At 37.9% G+C, this 18,313-nt stretch overlaps 1 protein-coding gene across 4 annotated transcripts; it reads left to right on the forward strand.

Annotated features, from left to right (window-relative positions):
- Positions 1-1,061: 1,061 nt before the first annotated feature.
- Positions 1,062-16,640, forward strand: mphosph8 (M-phase phosphoprotein 8). 4 transcript variants are annotated; one of them, XM_087803741.1, is made up of 14 exons: positions 1,070-1,320; positions 2,999-3,169; positions 3,444-4,535; positions 5,159-5,246; positions 5,617-5,871; positions 5,944-6,066; positions 6,127-6,215; positions 13,077-13,217; positions 13,300-13,386; positions 14,355-14,509; positions 14,570-14,721; positions 15,219-15,343; positions 15,980-16,063; positions 16,161-16,640. In XM_087803741.1, the coding sequence occupies exons 1-14, from the start codon at positions 1,231-1,233 to the stop codon at positions 16,200-16,202; spliced, it is 2,694 nt and encodes an 897-aa protein (XP_087659867.1). In that variant the 5' UTR covers positions 1,070-1,230; the 3' UTR covers positions 16,203-16,640. The 4 variants fall into 4 exon arrangements, with proteins under 4 accessions (XP_087659864.1, XP_087659867.1, XP_087659866.1 ...); XM_087803738.1 differs by lacking the exons at positions 13,077-13,217; positions 13,300-13,386; positions 14,355-14,509; ... (2 more) ...; positions 15,980-16,063; positions 16,161-16,640 and adding exons at positions 7,725-9,867; positions 10,485-12,893 and having other exon boundaries at positions 1,062-1,320; XM_087803740.1 differs by lacking the exons at positions 1,070-1,320; positions 2,999-3,169; positions 3,444-4,535; ... (9 more) ...; positions 15,980-16,063; positions 16,161-16,640 and adding exons at positions 6,224-6,984; positions 7,187-7,251; positions 7,725-9,867; positions 10,485-12,893.
- Positions 16,641-18,313: the final 1,673 nt, after the last annotated feature.

The following is an 18,313-nucleotide window of genomic DNA, read 5'->3' on the forward strand; positions in this document are numbered from 1 at the left end:
TAGTCCATGATACCGTAGCTAGTGATGTGTGGATGAAGCTTCATGAACCACTGGCCTATTTTTTAAGAGCCCAGTAAGTGGCGCCATCGGATAAGAAGTGATGCTGGGTCTAAATACAATGGCTTTGCTAGAGATATGGATTATGCCATAGTGGGCTCTTTTAAAATGAATACCATTACACATTTTTTTCCAGTTACCCCTTGTGTCCAAGCTGTGTAATTACAATGTCGTGAAAACTCCTGCCCCGCTGCCACATACTACATGTGCATTTTTTTTACAAAACGAGAGAAAGTTGTTGGGTCTGTTGCCTGTTTTACCTTCTAGGAAACCTCGAAAAGTAACCTAAGCCATTAAGGAAATGACTGCAACCGCCACCTTGGTCCAACAAGATGTTTGGTGATCACTATTAAAATGATAGAGTTTTAATGAGGCACAGGAAATAATTCCTTTAATTTATAATAAATTAAGAAAATATGATGAAACTCTTTTAGTTGTTGACATTTTTTTACACTTAAGTTGAACCAACTACTCTTAAGGTTTAAGTTGTTTCAGCTGCTTATGAAAAAGAAGCTGGTTTACCAAATCAATGCTTTTTTTTAATATAAATTAGGAATTATTTATGTAATGAAAAAATGTGTTTTTGATTGTTAAATGGAATGATACGTTGGTAGTTACAGTTGTAGTTACATTTATTTCCACGGCATTACGCTGTTTTCAAGGTATTATATGTGAATATCTGAGGTCAGTAGTAATTTATGAGCTTGACCTATGTTCCTGTTCATGGTGGTCGGTTCGAATCCCACTTCTGACAACAATTTTATTTCTACTCATGTGGTTAAGTGTAGTTCAGTGTCGGTTGTTGTTTTTCAAAAGCTGTACATTGTCCAATGGATATACATTTACAGTTCAGTAATTTAGACGTTGTACATAAATACGCACGCGCAAACGCGCACACGCCTGTTGAGGTAAATCGCTTTGTTGGTATTGATGACGTCACATCCCAGAATAACCCCAAATATAAAAAACAAAACACTGACTGAATGTACTAGTGTCGCATTTACTAACTGTCACTGAACGCACCGCAGGGAAGGCGTGTGTGGCTTCACCGCAAAGCGTCTCACTAGTGACTCCCCGGCCAGGTACGCCTGTGTCCTGCCGCCGCTATTCTCTCGGCCCACAGCTAAAATAAACCTTATTCAATAAGGTTATATTGACCGAACTGTAGCGGCCATGGCGACCGAAACCAAGCCAGAGCCGGCGGAGAGTGAAGAGGAGGATGTGTACGAGGTGGAGAGGATTATTGACATGCGGGTGGAGGAGGTAAAGCTAGCTTAGTTGAATGGCCACAGCTAGCCTGGCTAACGTAGCCGCATCGGTTTTTCGCTCATTTCGAACGTAGTTACTGCAATTCCGTGTACTTTTATATTTGTGTGCGTTTGCAAGAGATACAGGAGCGATGACTAAATAGTAATTTAAATCCTGTACAGCCAACTATAGTTCCATGTCCCCCTCAGGCCCCAGAATACAGATATAAAAATTATATCTTGCATATTGTCCACAGTAGTCAATAAAAAATACAACACACATACTACCAGTACACCTTAAATTAAATATATTGTGTCATTCGAGTTGCACTAAAATACTGTTGCCATCACGGAACCCCCCGCGGTCACAACACCTTCATAATAATAACAAAGGCATTAAAGGAAGTTATGAAAAAATAAACTTCCAACACATTTTATTATGCAACATTAATATAAATCTATATATGATATTTTGTGTGCATATACATTATACATAGTCAATTAGTTACCTTTTTTTTGTAACTCCTTATTATTTGTTTTGAAACACTATGTCTAAACATCAGCTTTAAAAGTTGCTGGAGTCGACTGTATCATCTTGTCCTCAGTCATCACCAGGAACGCTGTGAATATTTGCAAGTTTGTTGAAAAAAAATATATATATATATATCTTATACACACTATTGAAATATAAACCATAAAATAACTATAACAAAACATTTTAACAGTGTGCTGTTAAATATTATTGCAAAATAGTTAAAATGGATAGAGTTGTAACTGCTTTTCATTCGTTTTTAAACAAAAATGTGTCTAAACATTAGTGATGGGCTCATGGTGGTGGTCAGCAGGTGGTGCCGTCAGTTCAAAAAATGATGTGATGTTTCATTAGAACAGTTGTTCAAAACACAAAGAGAACGCCATCTATTTTTCTCTGTAAATAATGACAACGCTTCCTCAGACCATCACTTTTTAACATCAGCTTTAGAAGCAGCTGGAGTCCACTGTATCTTCTCGTCCTCAGTAATAGCTTGGATCTTGTGGGATTTAATTGTTTCTTCAACTGCGGAGGACGTAATGACTGCTGCTATTTAATGACTGCTGAAGTTTAAAAATAAAGGAACGCACACCTAGAATATTTTCATGTTAATTGTACATTTAAAAAAAAAAATCGTATTATTTTACGCTTTCAAAAAATAAACATCGCTATACGTTGTCGTGTCAATATTCTCCTTCGCCAACATCAATGCAAGATATTATTTTTGTTTCAAATCTCATAACATAGGTTCCATTCATTTATAATTTAAATGTTTTTTGTTTTTTTGATCATTTAAAGAACTAGTCTATAAAAATCCTAAATCTAGATAAAGATTAAAATAGTAATACTAATAATTCACAAATTGACATACATCACAATCGTTAAATGTAACTGTTTTCTAACCAGCATGTTTCTTCATGGCAGGCAATGTGTATGAGGCAATATCCTATTGACTTAATGATTTTAACCACTAAATGCCGTTTAAAACAACTATAGAACATCGACCATTGCAGAGTCTGACTGTAAATAACTATATAATAAAATTGAATTACAGTTCTTCATTGTGGATGGTGTTTGCTGGTTTGACTGTTATTGTATTCGAACTAAATTGATGACATCATGCTTGATGATTTTAATACAGTGTCCATCTTTGTTTGCGCAGGGTGAGGTGCTCTACAGGGTACGTTGGAAGAACTACTGCTCAGATGATGACACTTGGGAGCCAGAAGCCCACCTTGAAGACTGTCACGAGGTCCTGTTGACGTATAAAAAGGCCAAGTCTGAGCCTAAAACCAAGAAAGAAGAAGAAGAAACAGAAGTATCTGTGCAAGTGGTAAATGCTCAATAAATAAAATATTAAATAAAACATTTGAATACAATGATTACATTTACACGGAGATATTGATGGATAATTTAGGTTGTTCAAAGTGCATACTATGTTTTTATTGAAGTGACATAAAGTGAGCACATTCTGATCTCCATGTTGTATATGTAATTATTGTTCATAATACAACCTTGATCTCTCCACAAACAAAAAAAAAATCAAACCCAATTGAAAATGTTAGACTTGGTCATGTGTAACTGTTTGGTCTGTTTATTCTGTCTAGAAACCAGCTGTAAAAATCGAAGCATTCGATGCTGACTCCGAGAGTGACAGTGAAAAAGATCGGCCAACAGAAGTACCAATGAAAAAGAAGAAGAAAAAGAAAAAGCATAAGGAGGCAGTTGAGGTCATGCCCCCAAGGGAGAAAGAGAAGGAGAAAGAGAAGGAGAAAGAGAAGGAGAAAGAGAAGGAGAAAGAGAAAGAGAAAGAGAAAAAGAAAAAGAAAGAAAAGGTGAAGGAAGAGACCAGACCAATACCAGCACCAGAGACGGATGAGGATGAACTGAGACCGTTAACGCCGCCCTCGCCCTCGCCCCCAAGAAAGAAGGAGAGAATAGTATCCAAAAAGCACATTATCGATTCTGAAGAGGAGGAAGAAGATGTGTTAGTTCCACCTAAACGACATAAGAAGGAAAGGGAGAAAGATAGTGGAAAGCCCAAAAGAGAAGTAAAAGAAGAGAGAAAAAAGAGCAAGGAAAAGAAAGAAAGGAAAATGGACAGTTCCGATGATGAGATCACTGCTCCGCTGGAGGAAGACTTGAGCGACACACCTTCAGAAGTACCAATGGATGATGCCCCGGCAGTAGAAACAAAACCAGCTGATAAGGCGTCGATTGATGAGAAGACCAAAATCAAAAAGGGCAAGTGGGAGGTGAAGCTTCATGGTCTTAAAGACGTCACTCAGGAAAAAAAGATCAAACGTGTGGACAGTCAGCAAAAGGAATCCAGTCTTCTTAAACTGAAGAGCCTGACTTCCAAGGCAAAAGAGGCGACCCCTCACTCGTCTGACTCCAGTGATAGCACCACCATTCTTAAAAAAAGCAAGAGCAAAGTTCCCGAGAGCTCGCCGGCCCAGCCTAAAGCCCCCACTTCTTCGACATCATCTTCTCCTTCGTCCACGGGAGTCGCACCGTCTAGCAACAAACCCAAAGAGGAGGTGGTGAAAGAGGACCCTCCAGCTCCAAAGGATTCTAAAGGTAGCTCCCACAACCTGTTTGAGAAGTTTCTCTTGAATTGCGAGGCCAAAGACAGAGCCCCCCGCAGGCCGCCACTGCACCAGCCCATGGCAGAGAAGAGCATCAGCAAGCCCACAAAGGTGAGGAAAAGGCCTTCATTGTGAAGTCATTTTCATCGTCATACACTGTGTGATGGTCTAAACTGTGTTTTCTTTTTGTGCCATACTTTCACTCCCTGACATTTCTACAATCAGGTGTAGACCAGAGGGCACGATGTATATTATTTTACTCCCCTGTTTTCCATTTTTACCCGTGGGATTTGATATTTAGTTTTCTGTACTTCAATGACTTGAAAGTGACTTTCTCTATAGTCGTGATACATCGTTCTCTATAGGTAAAGCATCCCTGTGAAGTGTATTTATTGTTATTTAAGCACTGATTTTAATTTATTTTGCGATTCATATATTTTAATTTATTATTATAATTATATTATAATGTATAATTAATTATTAATTATAATTCATACAGAAACGCAAGTAAGAGTGTACTATAACATATTAATATGACCTATAAGGATTACAATTAATTGTGAGAAAACCTTTTTTATCAGTTATTTGAATGTGTCTAGAAGATAGGAAATAATACAAACAAATATAAACAATTAATTTCCGACTCCACAAAGCACCTAAAGCAAAGGGATGATCCTCCTGTCTAGAAATTGTGTATTTGTCATAAAGCTCAGATCATTTTTTTGATTCTCCAGGTAATTGGAAAGGCAGAGAAGATTCCAAAGTCAACCAAAGAATCTCCTGTTCAGAAACCGGAGCCAGAGAAGACGAAACAGTTTGAAGGTAGTAAGATTGTGGTGCTTTTCCAACCAAGTTTGTCTACATCAATGTATAGATCAAATGCTCATTTTACCCATAACTGTATAATTAATTTGTATTTAACCGGTGCTGAAAAGAATGAGTCATGCATCAGCAACACATTTTCACTGTGAAAAAAAGTACTGATGGCAAAATAAAATGGATGTTTTTGTCTCTGTTTTTTAGAATATTTTAATAAATCCATCCATTATATTAATTAATAATCCATATTAATTTAGATTAATTGCTATCATGCATTATTAAACAATATGAAAAGATATTTAGCTTTGTCACCCAAGAGTGTTATGTGGTGCAGAAAGGTCAAGTAGGATGATTATCTTTTCTTTCTCAACAGTCGCCCCAAAACCCAGCCAGAGTTATGGTTTCTCATTAGATAGTGATGACATGGAAACACAGGAATCTACTTCGAAGTTGAGACCTGGAGAAGATTTTGGGGAACGCAGGGAGGAAGCTCGGCGGCTCAGTTCAGAGAGAAAAATGCCAGTGGATGAAAAGAAGAAGCGCAGGGAAGGCAGTGAGTCCAGAGTCTTCATGGCTAGTGAAGGCAATCAGGACGTTCATGATCCCCTTGAGAGCTCTGACAAGTCAGGTGTGTTTCCGATTCTCTTGTTAATTTTTCATCCTGGTGTTGATACATTTGATCATGTGCTCTTCTTTACAGATAAGGGCCAGGCAACGCTCAACCTCGGAATGGATCTCAACCTTGACTGGATGTCTCTTGATGATTTCCAAAAACATCTGCATGGAGAAGATGAGATCCTCTCTGGGCCACCTTTATCAGCAAGTAGGTTTTTATTTTCACACGTCAACCATTTTCTTTCTGATTCCATTTTGTTTTGATCAGCTGAGCTCCGAGATGCTGTAAAAAGTGGAGACTACATGGCTGTAAAACTGGCCCTGAATTCCAGGACTGAATACAACCTGGATCATGAGGTATTTTGTTCCCCTTCAAAGTGTTAATTGGAAAAGTCTTAAAACGGAAATCGAAATTGGGAGATCATAGTTTAATCATTGATTAATGAGGCACATTTTACAAAATGCACCTTGGTTGCCCCAGAAGATGTGTGTGTATGTGTGGGTGTGTGTGTTTGCAAATTCAATCTGCTTCGTTGGAACAATTCACGTCTACAATTCCGCCTTTTTTTTTTTTAAACCATCGCCATTAATCTTTCAATATATTTCTATCAGTCAGCAAAACGTTCAAGAATCCATGATGACGAGAGACGACGTGCTTCACACAGGGTTGAAAAAAATGTTGATGTTTTGGGAATGAGAACAGGCTAATACAGTCACAGGAATATTTGGAATAACCAGCTGCTCAAAACATCAGCATTTATTTGCCAATAATGAAAGCTAAGATGCTTATCTACAATTAAGTTGAATTTATCAGCTCAAAGAACTGTTTGTTACATCATAAAGGTGCATCTCAAGATTTGCGTAGTGCAACACGGAATATTTGAACTGCCTTTTTTAAAGTTTTCAACCTTCTCTACGTTGCCTTCGATCCGAGAATGTCAAAAAAAGGGATGCATCTGAAGTTGAACACACTAGTTCTCCTGTGCCTTCATAGTGAAACTTGGGTCACAGAAAACTCGCCTATACATTAACTAAATGACTAAGTTCTGTCGAGATACTTTCAGATAAAAAAAGAGAGCCATCCTTTGACGTTACACATTTTTCAAGACTTTTCCAGAGAAAAAAGGTAAGCTTTTGAAAGTTTTATGAAACTTGACATCATACAGTATTTATTGTTTTTATCATATCAGTTATTCATAAATTATCCATTGTGCTAATCCTATTTAGTTTCTTAACTGATAAACCTAATACGTGTGTGTGTGTGCATGCATGCAGTTTATTTTTTAATATAAATAAGTATAAAATGCTGTTTTTTCTTTTCTTTTCAGATAACAAGATGATTGAAGAATTCACTGAAAACTACGTATTTTGACAAGATGAGCTTATTAAACAGGTACACATGTTTATTTTTTGAAGAATATTTCTAAATCACAGCATGATAAAGGGCTTATCATTACACATATTATACATATATTCTTATTAATTTAAAGACTAGTTTCATGACACATCCCATCACGTTTATATTGCCGACAGTAACATGTCAAGAAACTGCTGAATCAAATAAAGCAATTAATTGTTTTGCGAATTGGTCACATGTCCTTTTTATATTGATGCTCTGATGGTTTTAACCAGCATTGTGTGGAGAATATATTTCTTTATGACCGGTGCTTGACTGTAAATGGGGATGTTGCCAAGGTGCTTAAGTAAAATGTGCAGATTAATTACATTTAAAAGCCCACTTCTTTACAATTGATGCTTACAAAAAATGTAAACTGCGACTGCCTCACCAACCCTTCTACTATTCAAATCATTTTTGCTCTAATTCTTACTTGGCAGTAAGTCTTACATATACTTGTTCTTTTACAGGCGTGTACTTTTGGAGGGAAGAGCTTGGTTGAAGAGAGAAGTGAAGTTCTTAGCTTGCCTTCTGACCATCAAAAGGCATTTAATGCCTCCAGTCCTGAGAACAAGAACGATATCGGCACACATGAGGGCATACCCATGTGTTCAGCTGTGGAAGCCGCTCTCACAACTGCCAGTAGTGCTGAGACTGATCCAAGTGCTGCCAACATTTGTAATACATTTGTTAATCAGGAAGTAACAAAGCAACCACAAGAAGATGGAAGCATTTCTTTTTTAAGTAATTCTGACATAAACAAACGGGACTCTAAAGCTGAAGCTTTAATAATGATGGACGCCTGCAAACCTGACCAAAGCACATCTGAGGAGAAATATGACTCAAATAATGTTGCCGAAAATGTGATTCCAATTAAAATGGAAGACACATTAGGAGTCACTTCTGAGGTTCCCAAAAGTATAATGACTGAAAATAGGGAACCGACAAGATCGAGCGAACGAACTTGTAAAAAAGTACCATCAACAGAGATCCTATTTCTGGAAGAAAAACCGACCTACACAAAGCGCTTTTGTATTTATTGCAGAATGTCTTTCACACAAATGACAAAGCACTTGGAAAAGATGCACTCGGATGAAACTGATGTTGCACATGCCATTCACTTCCCAAAAGGCTCCAAGGTTAGGCAGGCCTTGGTTGACCAAATCTGTAAAAACGGAGATTATGAATATGATCAACTTCTCAAAAAGGGACGAGTAGACGAAACCACGAAACGGTCAAATGTTATCAGTATGCCTGGATGTGACTTCCTACCATGCCAGCACTGCTTCACATTTCATCGGAAAGTGGATTTATGGAGTCATGAGCAATCGTGCAAGTCCAAGATGGGAGATGAAATCCCTGCTGCCACTGGATCCAGTTCCCGGTCAGAGATCCTGGCTGACGACTGTAAGGAAATTATCCGTGTAATGCATCAGGATGACCTTTGTCAACATATAAAAAATGACCCTCTGATTTGTAAATTTGGCAGTGCACTGTCAGTCGGGTGTCATCACAACAACAACCAATTTCCTCTAATAGCCCAAAAAATGAGAGAGCTAGCCCGATTTGTTCTTGCTGTTAATGATATTGACCAAAGTGTGCAGTATTTGCATGAAATCTGTTTATTATCTAAATTTGATTTGGCTGTTGAAGGAGCCAAAAAAGCAAGTGCACTCGCTCCGTCCAACGACCTCATCTTGAAGTTGTACAACTCCTTAAAAACTGCTGCAGAAATAGCTTTTGGAGAAAGCAGGATGACGGAAGACAACGAAACCGAGATTGAAGTGAAAGGGTTCATTGAGCTCCTTGATAAAAAATGGAAAGAATGTTTCTCGCCACACATGGAAACTCCTTCTTCAATGGACAAAGCTCGGAAGTTAGATGCGGATGTTTCAACTGTGGCGGAAGACTTGATCAAACTGCACAGATTCATCAACGAAGAAGAGAACGGAACAAGAATCGAGCTCAGAGAAAGACCAAGTTTAACGACATGGAAGAGACTGAGTGAAGCCACTCTTGCCGATATCTGCCTTTTTAACAGAGGGAGAGTTGGAAACATTGGTCGGATGCTCCTGGATACTTATTATCACAAGAAGACGATGGGAACATGCCTGCTTGCTGCGGATCAAATTAGGAAAAACACTAAACTGGAGCTTGAACTCTGTGGGCGTTTTACCCGTTTGGAATTGGAAGGTCAATATGGAAGAAACGTCACGGTTCTACTGACTGAAAAAATGATATTGTTGATTGATTTGCTTAATAATTATCGAGAGGAGGTGAAAGTATCCAAAGCCAACGCTTACCTGTTTGCACGAACCGAAGGGCCTTCCTTCATCAGGGGATTGGATTCCATAAGAAAGACTGCCGTGGAATGTCAAGTCAAAAACCCTGAAGCACTTTTATCTCCATCTTTGAGGGAGCAAATTGCCTGCTGCTGGCAACTATTGAGTCTTCGTGACTGTGAGTTGGATCAGGTAGCCAAGCTTTTAGGAAGACATGTACAGGACCTTTGTCGATTGACCGGTAATCCAACACTGATGGTGCAATTGAGTACAGAGCTGCTCAAAATGGATCGCACTCTACCATCACGATTCCCAGGTACCACAGAGGAAGGTGAGAATTAAATCTGTATTATTTAAATTTTATTAATTATTTTTGCATTTTTTTCTATTGATTTCTACTTGTTTTTTTGGCATACGTTGCGACACCCCTCAGACTAACGACAAAATGTCCTAATGTCGATAGGATTGTTCAGGCAAAAAGTTATATAAAACAACACCTGGAATCAGAATAAAACACTTTTTATAAATGTTAAATCGCTTTTGACTTTGCAACATAAATAACAATCTACTTCACTTATTAAACACCATGGATGAAGGAAGTTTAATTTTGGAGATTCACCGGTTATAAATGTAATCATTTTAATGTAATAAAATGCCAACATTGAGCTGAAACGGGCAACAAAAAAAAAACTATTAAGAAGAATAATGTTATTAAATAAACTGAAGTGTAGAAGCCTCATCGCTCTCTTAAATAGAAAAGTGCTTTTGGTCTGACATCGCAATGTGAGGCACAGCACACATCTACTCAAACCTGCAAAAGCTTTTGCTGTGAGACCGTAAACAACTCCAGCAATATCCAAGGTTACGTCTCTAGACATTAGTTACAAAATATTACAAAAATGATTTGCGTTATTTCATTTTTTATTAAAACCCTTCTTTTGTCCACAGGTGTGGTTTTAAAAGCGCCTGTTAAGAGAAGACCTTGGAGTGAAAGGGAACAGGCAGCAGTGAAGCACTGCTTACATGACTTTATCTCCCAGATGAAGGTTCCGGGAAAAAAGGAGTGTAATGCCTGTATTTCAGCTGAACCAGATCTTGTTGGAAGAACCTGGACAGATGTCAAAAACTATGTACACAACACACTACAGACGATGCGCAGAAGGATTAATCAAGGCAAAGCTGGGGAGGACCCCAGTAATTTGCAGAGTAATGTTAAAGATGATAACGTTGAAACCAAAGGGGAAAAGACAATGGTTGGGGCTCAACAACATCATCAGGACAGTCCTTATATGGCCTCATCAACGCAGTACTCCCAGGAGATGACTTTGGGTTTCACAGATATGATCCAATCTCGACAGACTTCCTCTTTTTTACCTCTAAATGCGACCGATACACAAGTTGTTCCCACATACTCCCCACTCAACACTACGAATGCAGTTATTTCTTACTCATCGCAGGGCAGCCTTCTGCCAGTGACATCGTCGTACAACCCAAATGTCACGAGCGTACCCCAACCTCTGCACTCTCCACATATCCCTGCCTTTTCAAATTATAATCCTCAAAACATTCTTAACCCGTCCATGGTTCCTTCATATGGGAATTCTTCTAGCTCTTCCTTTACTTCCCTGCCTGATATGAATCCTATGAGTCATTCATCATTTACCCCCTTCCGTCCTGCAGACGCACATGTTTACTCTTCGTCAACACAAAAGAAATCAATAGCACAGGTGGTCCCAACTGTCCGTGGAGCTAGTGGTTCAAATGTTAAACCACCACCCCAAGAAAATACAGTTGCAGTCACCCCTCAAATTGTTGCTCCTGTCATGTCTCAAAAGAGGCACAAACGATTGTGGAGCATGGATGAACAGATGGCAGTCACGCGGCAGTTGGGAGACTTCAATAAATTGGTGAAAATCCCCGGTAAAAAAGAGTGTGACGCCTGTTTAGCTGCCGAACCCGCTTTGGCTAGCAGGACTTGGAGGGAAATTAAATATTTTGTCCATAATTCCATCCAGTCTATGAAGAGAAGAGGCATCGCTGTTAACACGGTGCAGATGGAGATTCAAAGTCCGCAGGCAGATCATTCCAATGTGGTGGCAACGGATTGGGATGGACCTGTTTACCTCTCCTTGTGAACGATGCGATAACCTCGACCTTACTATCTGATGAACTTGAAAGTTGTCCTTGTCAGTTAGTAAGGGTCGGGCTGTTGTTAAATCATAGTCTTTCAAACTAAAGATTATGAAAACTGAACTGTTTTTAGTCGTTTTAACCCCTTCTTAACTCTCTCCCTCATTCTTGGTATAGTGTTTGTTTGGTCAAATTTGTTTTTGCCCATTTTCATTTTAAGCATTTCTTCTGATTTGACAGTAGAGTGCAAATGATGGTGCCCAGAAATGGCTGGAAAGCAGACGGTCATGTCACAGAGAGACAGACTTAACGCCTTACTTGCAAATGGACGCTGTACTTATACGTACTACATACTAGAAGCATCATTATTAAATAAGAAAAAAAATAACTAAAACAAAGAATAGCTCAAGAGTTATCGCATCACAGCTTTAGCGTAAATATATGTAATATTTGTTTTTAAACATGGTATATTTGTGCTGAAGCTTTCTTTTACGCGTCATGTTTTTGTAAAAGTCTGTTGTGTATCAGAGTTGTGATAGAAGGTCTTGTTCTCTGTTGATGTGATCGTGAAGGTGATGATAATAAATGTCTATCCTGCCTAAAGGTAATTGCTATAAAAAGCCTTGAAGTAATTTAGAACCCGATTCATTTTGACAACATGTTGATAATCACCGTTTACCGAATTTGGCTTAAAATCCCGGCAAATTATTCCTTATCCTCCTAATTAACATATTTATTTATCCATCCGTGTTTACATTTTTATATGCAAATTGTTTTTGTCTGTTTGCACTATAGCACAATTGTATTTTTATATATCCACGTACAGCATTTTTTATAAATGTGTAATTCTTTTTGTATTTAGATACAAAAGACAAAAGCACTGCCGTGTCAATCATGTGGATGATTTTCCCATTTGAACTAATCAGGAAAGCCTTGATTCAAGCTCACTTGAAGCAAAGTGAAGCAAATGTATGGTTTCCGTTTAAAAGATTGATTTGACACAGTCTTGAATTAAACATTAAATGTTTTGTGAACTTATAATGTATCGTCCTATGGTATTCAAATTTTATAATTGTCAATCTGTGTTCTATCCAGTGTTAAAACACATTGAAGATTTGATAATGTGCTTTATTGGTTTTTATGTGTATTTTCTCAAAATTCTTCCATAAATCTTGTATTAATCCTTTTATCTGTCCATGTATAATAAAATGTAAACGTCTAAAGGTCTTTTCAGTGTTTTTTTTGCTTTCATCATTCATCATATCCAATGTTTTCTTGCATGCGTGTCAACAGGCAGAAGGAATTTCCTGAAACATTTGTTTGCCGAAAATTACTTTTGCTGCGATTTGCAATGAAACGTCGATGTGAGTTATTTGTGTTGTGAAACTTTATTTTCTATTCTTCTCCCAGGATGTGAGCGGAATGTCTCTGACCATGTTGGCAGCGGCCGGCGGACAAGATGACATCCTCAGGTTGCTGATCAGAAAGGGGGTGAGGGTGAATGGACGTCAGAAGAACGGCACGACTGCTCTGATGCACGCGGCAGAAAAGGTGACGCACAAGACTACAGAGAATTCTAGGGTTTTTTAATTTGCCAAAACCTTCTCAGCATTTTGGTGTTTGTTTTCTACAGAATTTTCTGACAACGGTTGCCATCCTGCTGGAGGCTGGTTCTTTTGTAAATGCTCAGACTCTGAGTGGTGAGACGGCGCTGATGAAGGTAACCGTCGACACATTTTCAGCTTTGCTATGGTTTTATTAGCTCTACATTTTAACTCGGCATAATGACTTTTTACAGAAAAATAGAAATACAGAAAAGAGAAATTGTTCTTGGTTTATTCCTACTAAGAAGGTAGTGTTTGTATTCCAGCTGAAAGATACACTTTTTCTGTTATTCCTTTATTTAGTGAATTTTATTTGTCCCACACTATTGAATACATTGTACCTGTTCCTACGTTATTAAACGCACCACACTTTTCCGTGTCAACTTTATGCAGCGAAAGTTTATTTGTTGCGTTTTTAAACAAAATTAAACTACGTCTCGTCTAGTTTTGTTCAACATAAATTATTTTAGCATAGTTTTTTAGATTGGCCACAGTGTGATTCATCGTCACCATCTTTACTTGTGTGTCTGGTTTTATCTCACGTGATAGTAGATTGTTGTTAAATATATATTTATATTTTAATAATTTATATTTAATTTATATTTATATTTATATTCAGGTATTCACAGCATTTGTTCCATTTGTTTTGAAATTTAACTTCCGGCCCCAAATGGCAGCAGTCATTACGTCTTCCGCAGCCAAAGGAACAATCTAATCCTGTAAGATCTCGGTGATGACTGAGGACAAGAGGATACAGTCGACTCCAGCAGCTTTTAAAGTTCATGTTTGGACATGACAGTATTTAGGTTTCAAAACAACAAACAACTCAATACTCCTAATGTTACCTTGTTCCTACAGTATCGCGATAAATTGCAATATCTCACAATATCTCGTATAATGAGCCACTATGGTCTATTCAATGTTTGGGAAACACTGCTTTCAAAAACTCAATGATAAAAAATATTAAGACTATATCTCCAAACCTGTAAAAGGTAAATACTAGGATTCATCCTCTGGAGTGTGTCTTGTGAACCTCTAGAGCTCATTTTCTTTTAGTTTGAAACCTCTGGACTCTATCCTTCAGGCGTGTAAACGGGGGAATGCTGACATCGTGCGCCTCTTGTTGGACTACGGCGCCGACTGCAACATCCAGTCCAAACACAAGAACACAGCGATATCCTTCGCCAAGCTCAGCAACAACCTGACAGTGCGTAATCTGATCGAGGAGCGCATCAACATGTGAGTGTGAAGGTCCAGGATGTTGTCGACCGCAGATGCTAACCTTGTCTTCTCCCACAGTCTGTCCAGCGTGGCCGAGGAGACCATCCGCGCCTACTTCGAGTCTCGTCTCGGCATCCTGGAGCCCGTCTTCCCTCTGGCGTGCCACAGGCTTTGTGAGGGGCCCGACTTCTCGATGGAGTTTGGATTTAAATCTCTCCCACAACAAGAAGGTGGCTGTGAATGAGAATACATTCATTATAATATAGTTGTTACATAATATAGGAAAATTAATAATGTGTTTGACATGAGGATTTTCCTTTTTACATTGTTTATTGTTTAATAATGAAACAATCATTTTGTTATTTACATGAGGATTATGATTCATGATGCACAAGGAGGTGGAGATCTAAGACGGTGATGTAATCGATACAAACCCAGGCCTGGTTCTGTAATGAATGACAGAACATCAACAACACAACACCAAAAAGTCATTAAAAACAAAATTTGCAAATGGGTAAATTGAACAACAAGATTTTAAATTAAATGCAGGAAAAAATGCGGCAACACAAATGAAAAATTGTTTTTTTATGTTAGCTAGAGGAACAAAAAAAATCTCCTTTCAAACCTTTTGACTAATGCTAATTAAAAAGTAGAAATAAAGATGTGTCTGTTATTTAGTTTGTCAATCAATAGTCGTCCTTCATTTCTCTGCATCTTTCACTTTCAGGTTCAGGCATCATCCTTTTTATCTTCCACGCCAACTTCCTCAGTGACATCACAGCTCGGCTCTGTGGACCCTGCAGCGTTCATGCTGTCGTGCTCAACGACAAGTTCCAGCTGCCGATCTTCCTGGTACATTCATGACCCTGTTTGTTGATACCATAGCAAGAGAGTGAGCTTTATTAACACGTTAGCAGATGATTTATAATTTATTTGTAATTTAGTTAGTGTATTTGTCAAAACCATATTTATTTGTACTCTTTGTTTTATTCATTTAAGAGTTATTTATGCTACAATAATCAATAGGTTTTGACTTCTACAACAAGTTACAGAAAAGGTTTATAACCTTGTGACAGGTTCGTTCATGCCATTTTAATTCTAATACATTTGATTTTGTTTAAAATTCTATATTAATTAATAAACTTTTTCTTCAATTATTTCAATTTTCGGATCAATGGTTTGTATTTGAACTTGTACCTGAACTTAATTTTCATTTAAATCACCCTTAATGTGCTGGTCTTGGCTTTACTTAGTGTTTAGAATATATATTAAAATGGACAATGGCAACACATGTTGTCACTTTATGATTATGAAAGTTTATTTTAGTGATTTGATTTTATGTGCTGATTTAAACAACTTCTACCTCGGACTTGATTAAAAGTGAAGCAGCTTTTTAAGCTGGTCTCCTATAAATGATGTTGTGTCGTATTGATCAGAGAGAAAAACGCTGCTTATAATGGTGATATTTTTATCTATTTACATTTACAGGACAGCCACTTCATCTATTCGTTCAGCCCGGTTCCTGGAATCAACAAACTTTTCATCCGCTGTGCCGACGCTCCAACAGCTAAGGTATCTTTCACCCTCACTTTATTTCAATTCCTTTCTCTCTCTTTTTATTTCTCAGCAGTCAGTGTCCTTTTAACCAAAAAAAAACATTTCTTTACAGGTCAAGCTTCTGATCTGTGCCTACAGAGTTCAGCTTCAGTGACAGCCCCCCCTACTGGCGTGCAGAAAGACCTGCACTGGTTTTGTTCCTCCTCATCTGTGCCTCCAACATGTGACTCTCGTGATCACTTTTCCATTTCATTCTGTCTCCCCTGAAAGTGTATGGACTTTTTGTGACTTTGAAAAGCGGGATATTGTACACTTTTAGTTGATAATCTTTTGATTCTGAAGCAAAGAAAAATCCTACTGCCCATTTTGATATAAATCAATGGCTGTAAAAAGCTTCTGTTTTACAGCTGCGTAAAGCGTTTCTTCTCCTACTGTGATCCAACGGTTTTGTATTTGCTTCTAATTGAGGATGATGCCTTAATATTTCTAGTGAGTTTAAACTGTACAAAAAGATTTAATATTTTTTACCAGCCATGAATTAATAAAACTGGTCAGCTGCTCACTTGAATAAAACGTGTACATATGTTTTCAAGCTGTCTCTTGAGTTTTATTAATTCACTCTCAACATCTGTCAATCATGACTTCCCTGTTTCCGGTCGGAAGAGGAAAGCGGCCAAACTTTTATTTAACCTTATTTTTGATCCGTCAAAATGTAAACATTGATCCTTTAAAACCTAGCTAGGTATAACTTTACGGGAAAACACTTCGACGTTTAGCAAAAACGGAAATACAAAAGCGAAAAAACACTTAATTAAGCCACAACGGAAGTGACGGAGTTGGGGGACTTTATTGTTGAAACACCTAAACATTAAAGCGACACTGACGAAGCGGAAGATTCAAAACTAGCAATATTGAGAAGTAAAAAAAGGTTGCAATGTAATAATTGTACGGTGATGTATTTAAACGATTTTCTCAAACCATATAATATAAAAGCAAATACTTTATAAAACAAAACTGTAAAAGCGATACGAAGATATAATAAATTATTTCTTTACACTTTATTGTGACCATGAGTGATGTTTTGTTTTCACTGTGTGTCAATGTTATTGTTATATATGTGTGGAGTCTTGTTGGATCAACAATAAGGGGTTTCATTATAAAAGACGTGATACTAACTAAACCAGCCTTTGAATCATTACATACAAAACAATAATTCATAGAAAATGTTTGATGACGTTTTGATCACCAATACTACATGTTCCTTTCTAGCGATCTAGAATTATATATTTTTGATAGAAAAATATCTTCCAATCGCTATTAAAGTTGTGTTTTGTAAATGAATAAACTTGCACAAAATGGTCGCTAATCACTATAAAACGTTTACTTTAATTTTCTTTTGCTTTTTTCAATAAAGTTACATCTTTGAACGTGACACGTCACATCCTTCAAAAATGGTCACGTCACGTTTGTGAATAATGTAATGCGATCTGTGATCGATTGTTTCTGTCTGTCTGGCAGTGCGCATGCGCGTGTATATACTGTCATTGAGTTAATCCTGTAGTGACTAATTGAACCAAATTTGAAAAATGTATAGAATGTCAAATCGTTCCTGAAAGTGCCCCGACCTGTAGAGGTGGATGTAGTACGCTAGTGACGCCATTAATCTATGACGCACATCCGGTCCACTCAAGTCCCTACAGCATTTGTTTGCAACTATATTATCTTTTAGTTTTACGTTTGTTCGCGTATCTTAAATGTCATTTAAATAGCGTATTTCCCGCGCAATTCAAATTGTGTTCTTATCCAATTAAAGGTGAAGCCTTTAAAGTGATCTGTCATTTAAAGTGACGATTTCAAAGATCGCTTTGAGGGCGTCGTTCAAGTCACGAAAAAGAAGATGACGTTGCTCAGATGGTTCCTTCAAAGTGAACTCTCTGAACCCGCCTGCGAGCTCGTTATTGGACCCGAACCCACATCTAGTAGATCCGAACTACTTCTGCGTGTTTGAGCCACAGAAGTGCCAAACGTCCAAAAATGACGTTCACCAGGCTACACACACACACACACACACACACACACACACAAGGTTACACGTCCTCTTAATAGGCCACATTAATTGCCAGCCATGCAACGACTGATTGATGATGATGCGCATGCGCAGGAAAGAATGGACACCAGAAGATTCATCACTCTGTGCGTAATTTCAGCTCCAAACTAAGGAACTACAGTATATCTGACTAATTGGAAATAATGATTTAATGCGAA

Source organism: Callionymus lyra, chromosome 12, assembly GCF_982586985.1.
Source record: "Callionymus lyra chromosome 12, fCalLyr1.hap1.1, whole genome shotgun sequence".
Classification (NCBI taxonomy): Eukaryota; Metazoa; Chordata; class Actinopteri; order Syngnathiformes; family Callionymidae; genus Callionymus; species Callionymus lyra.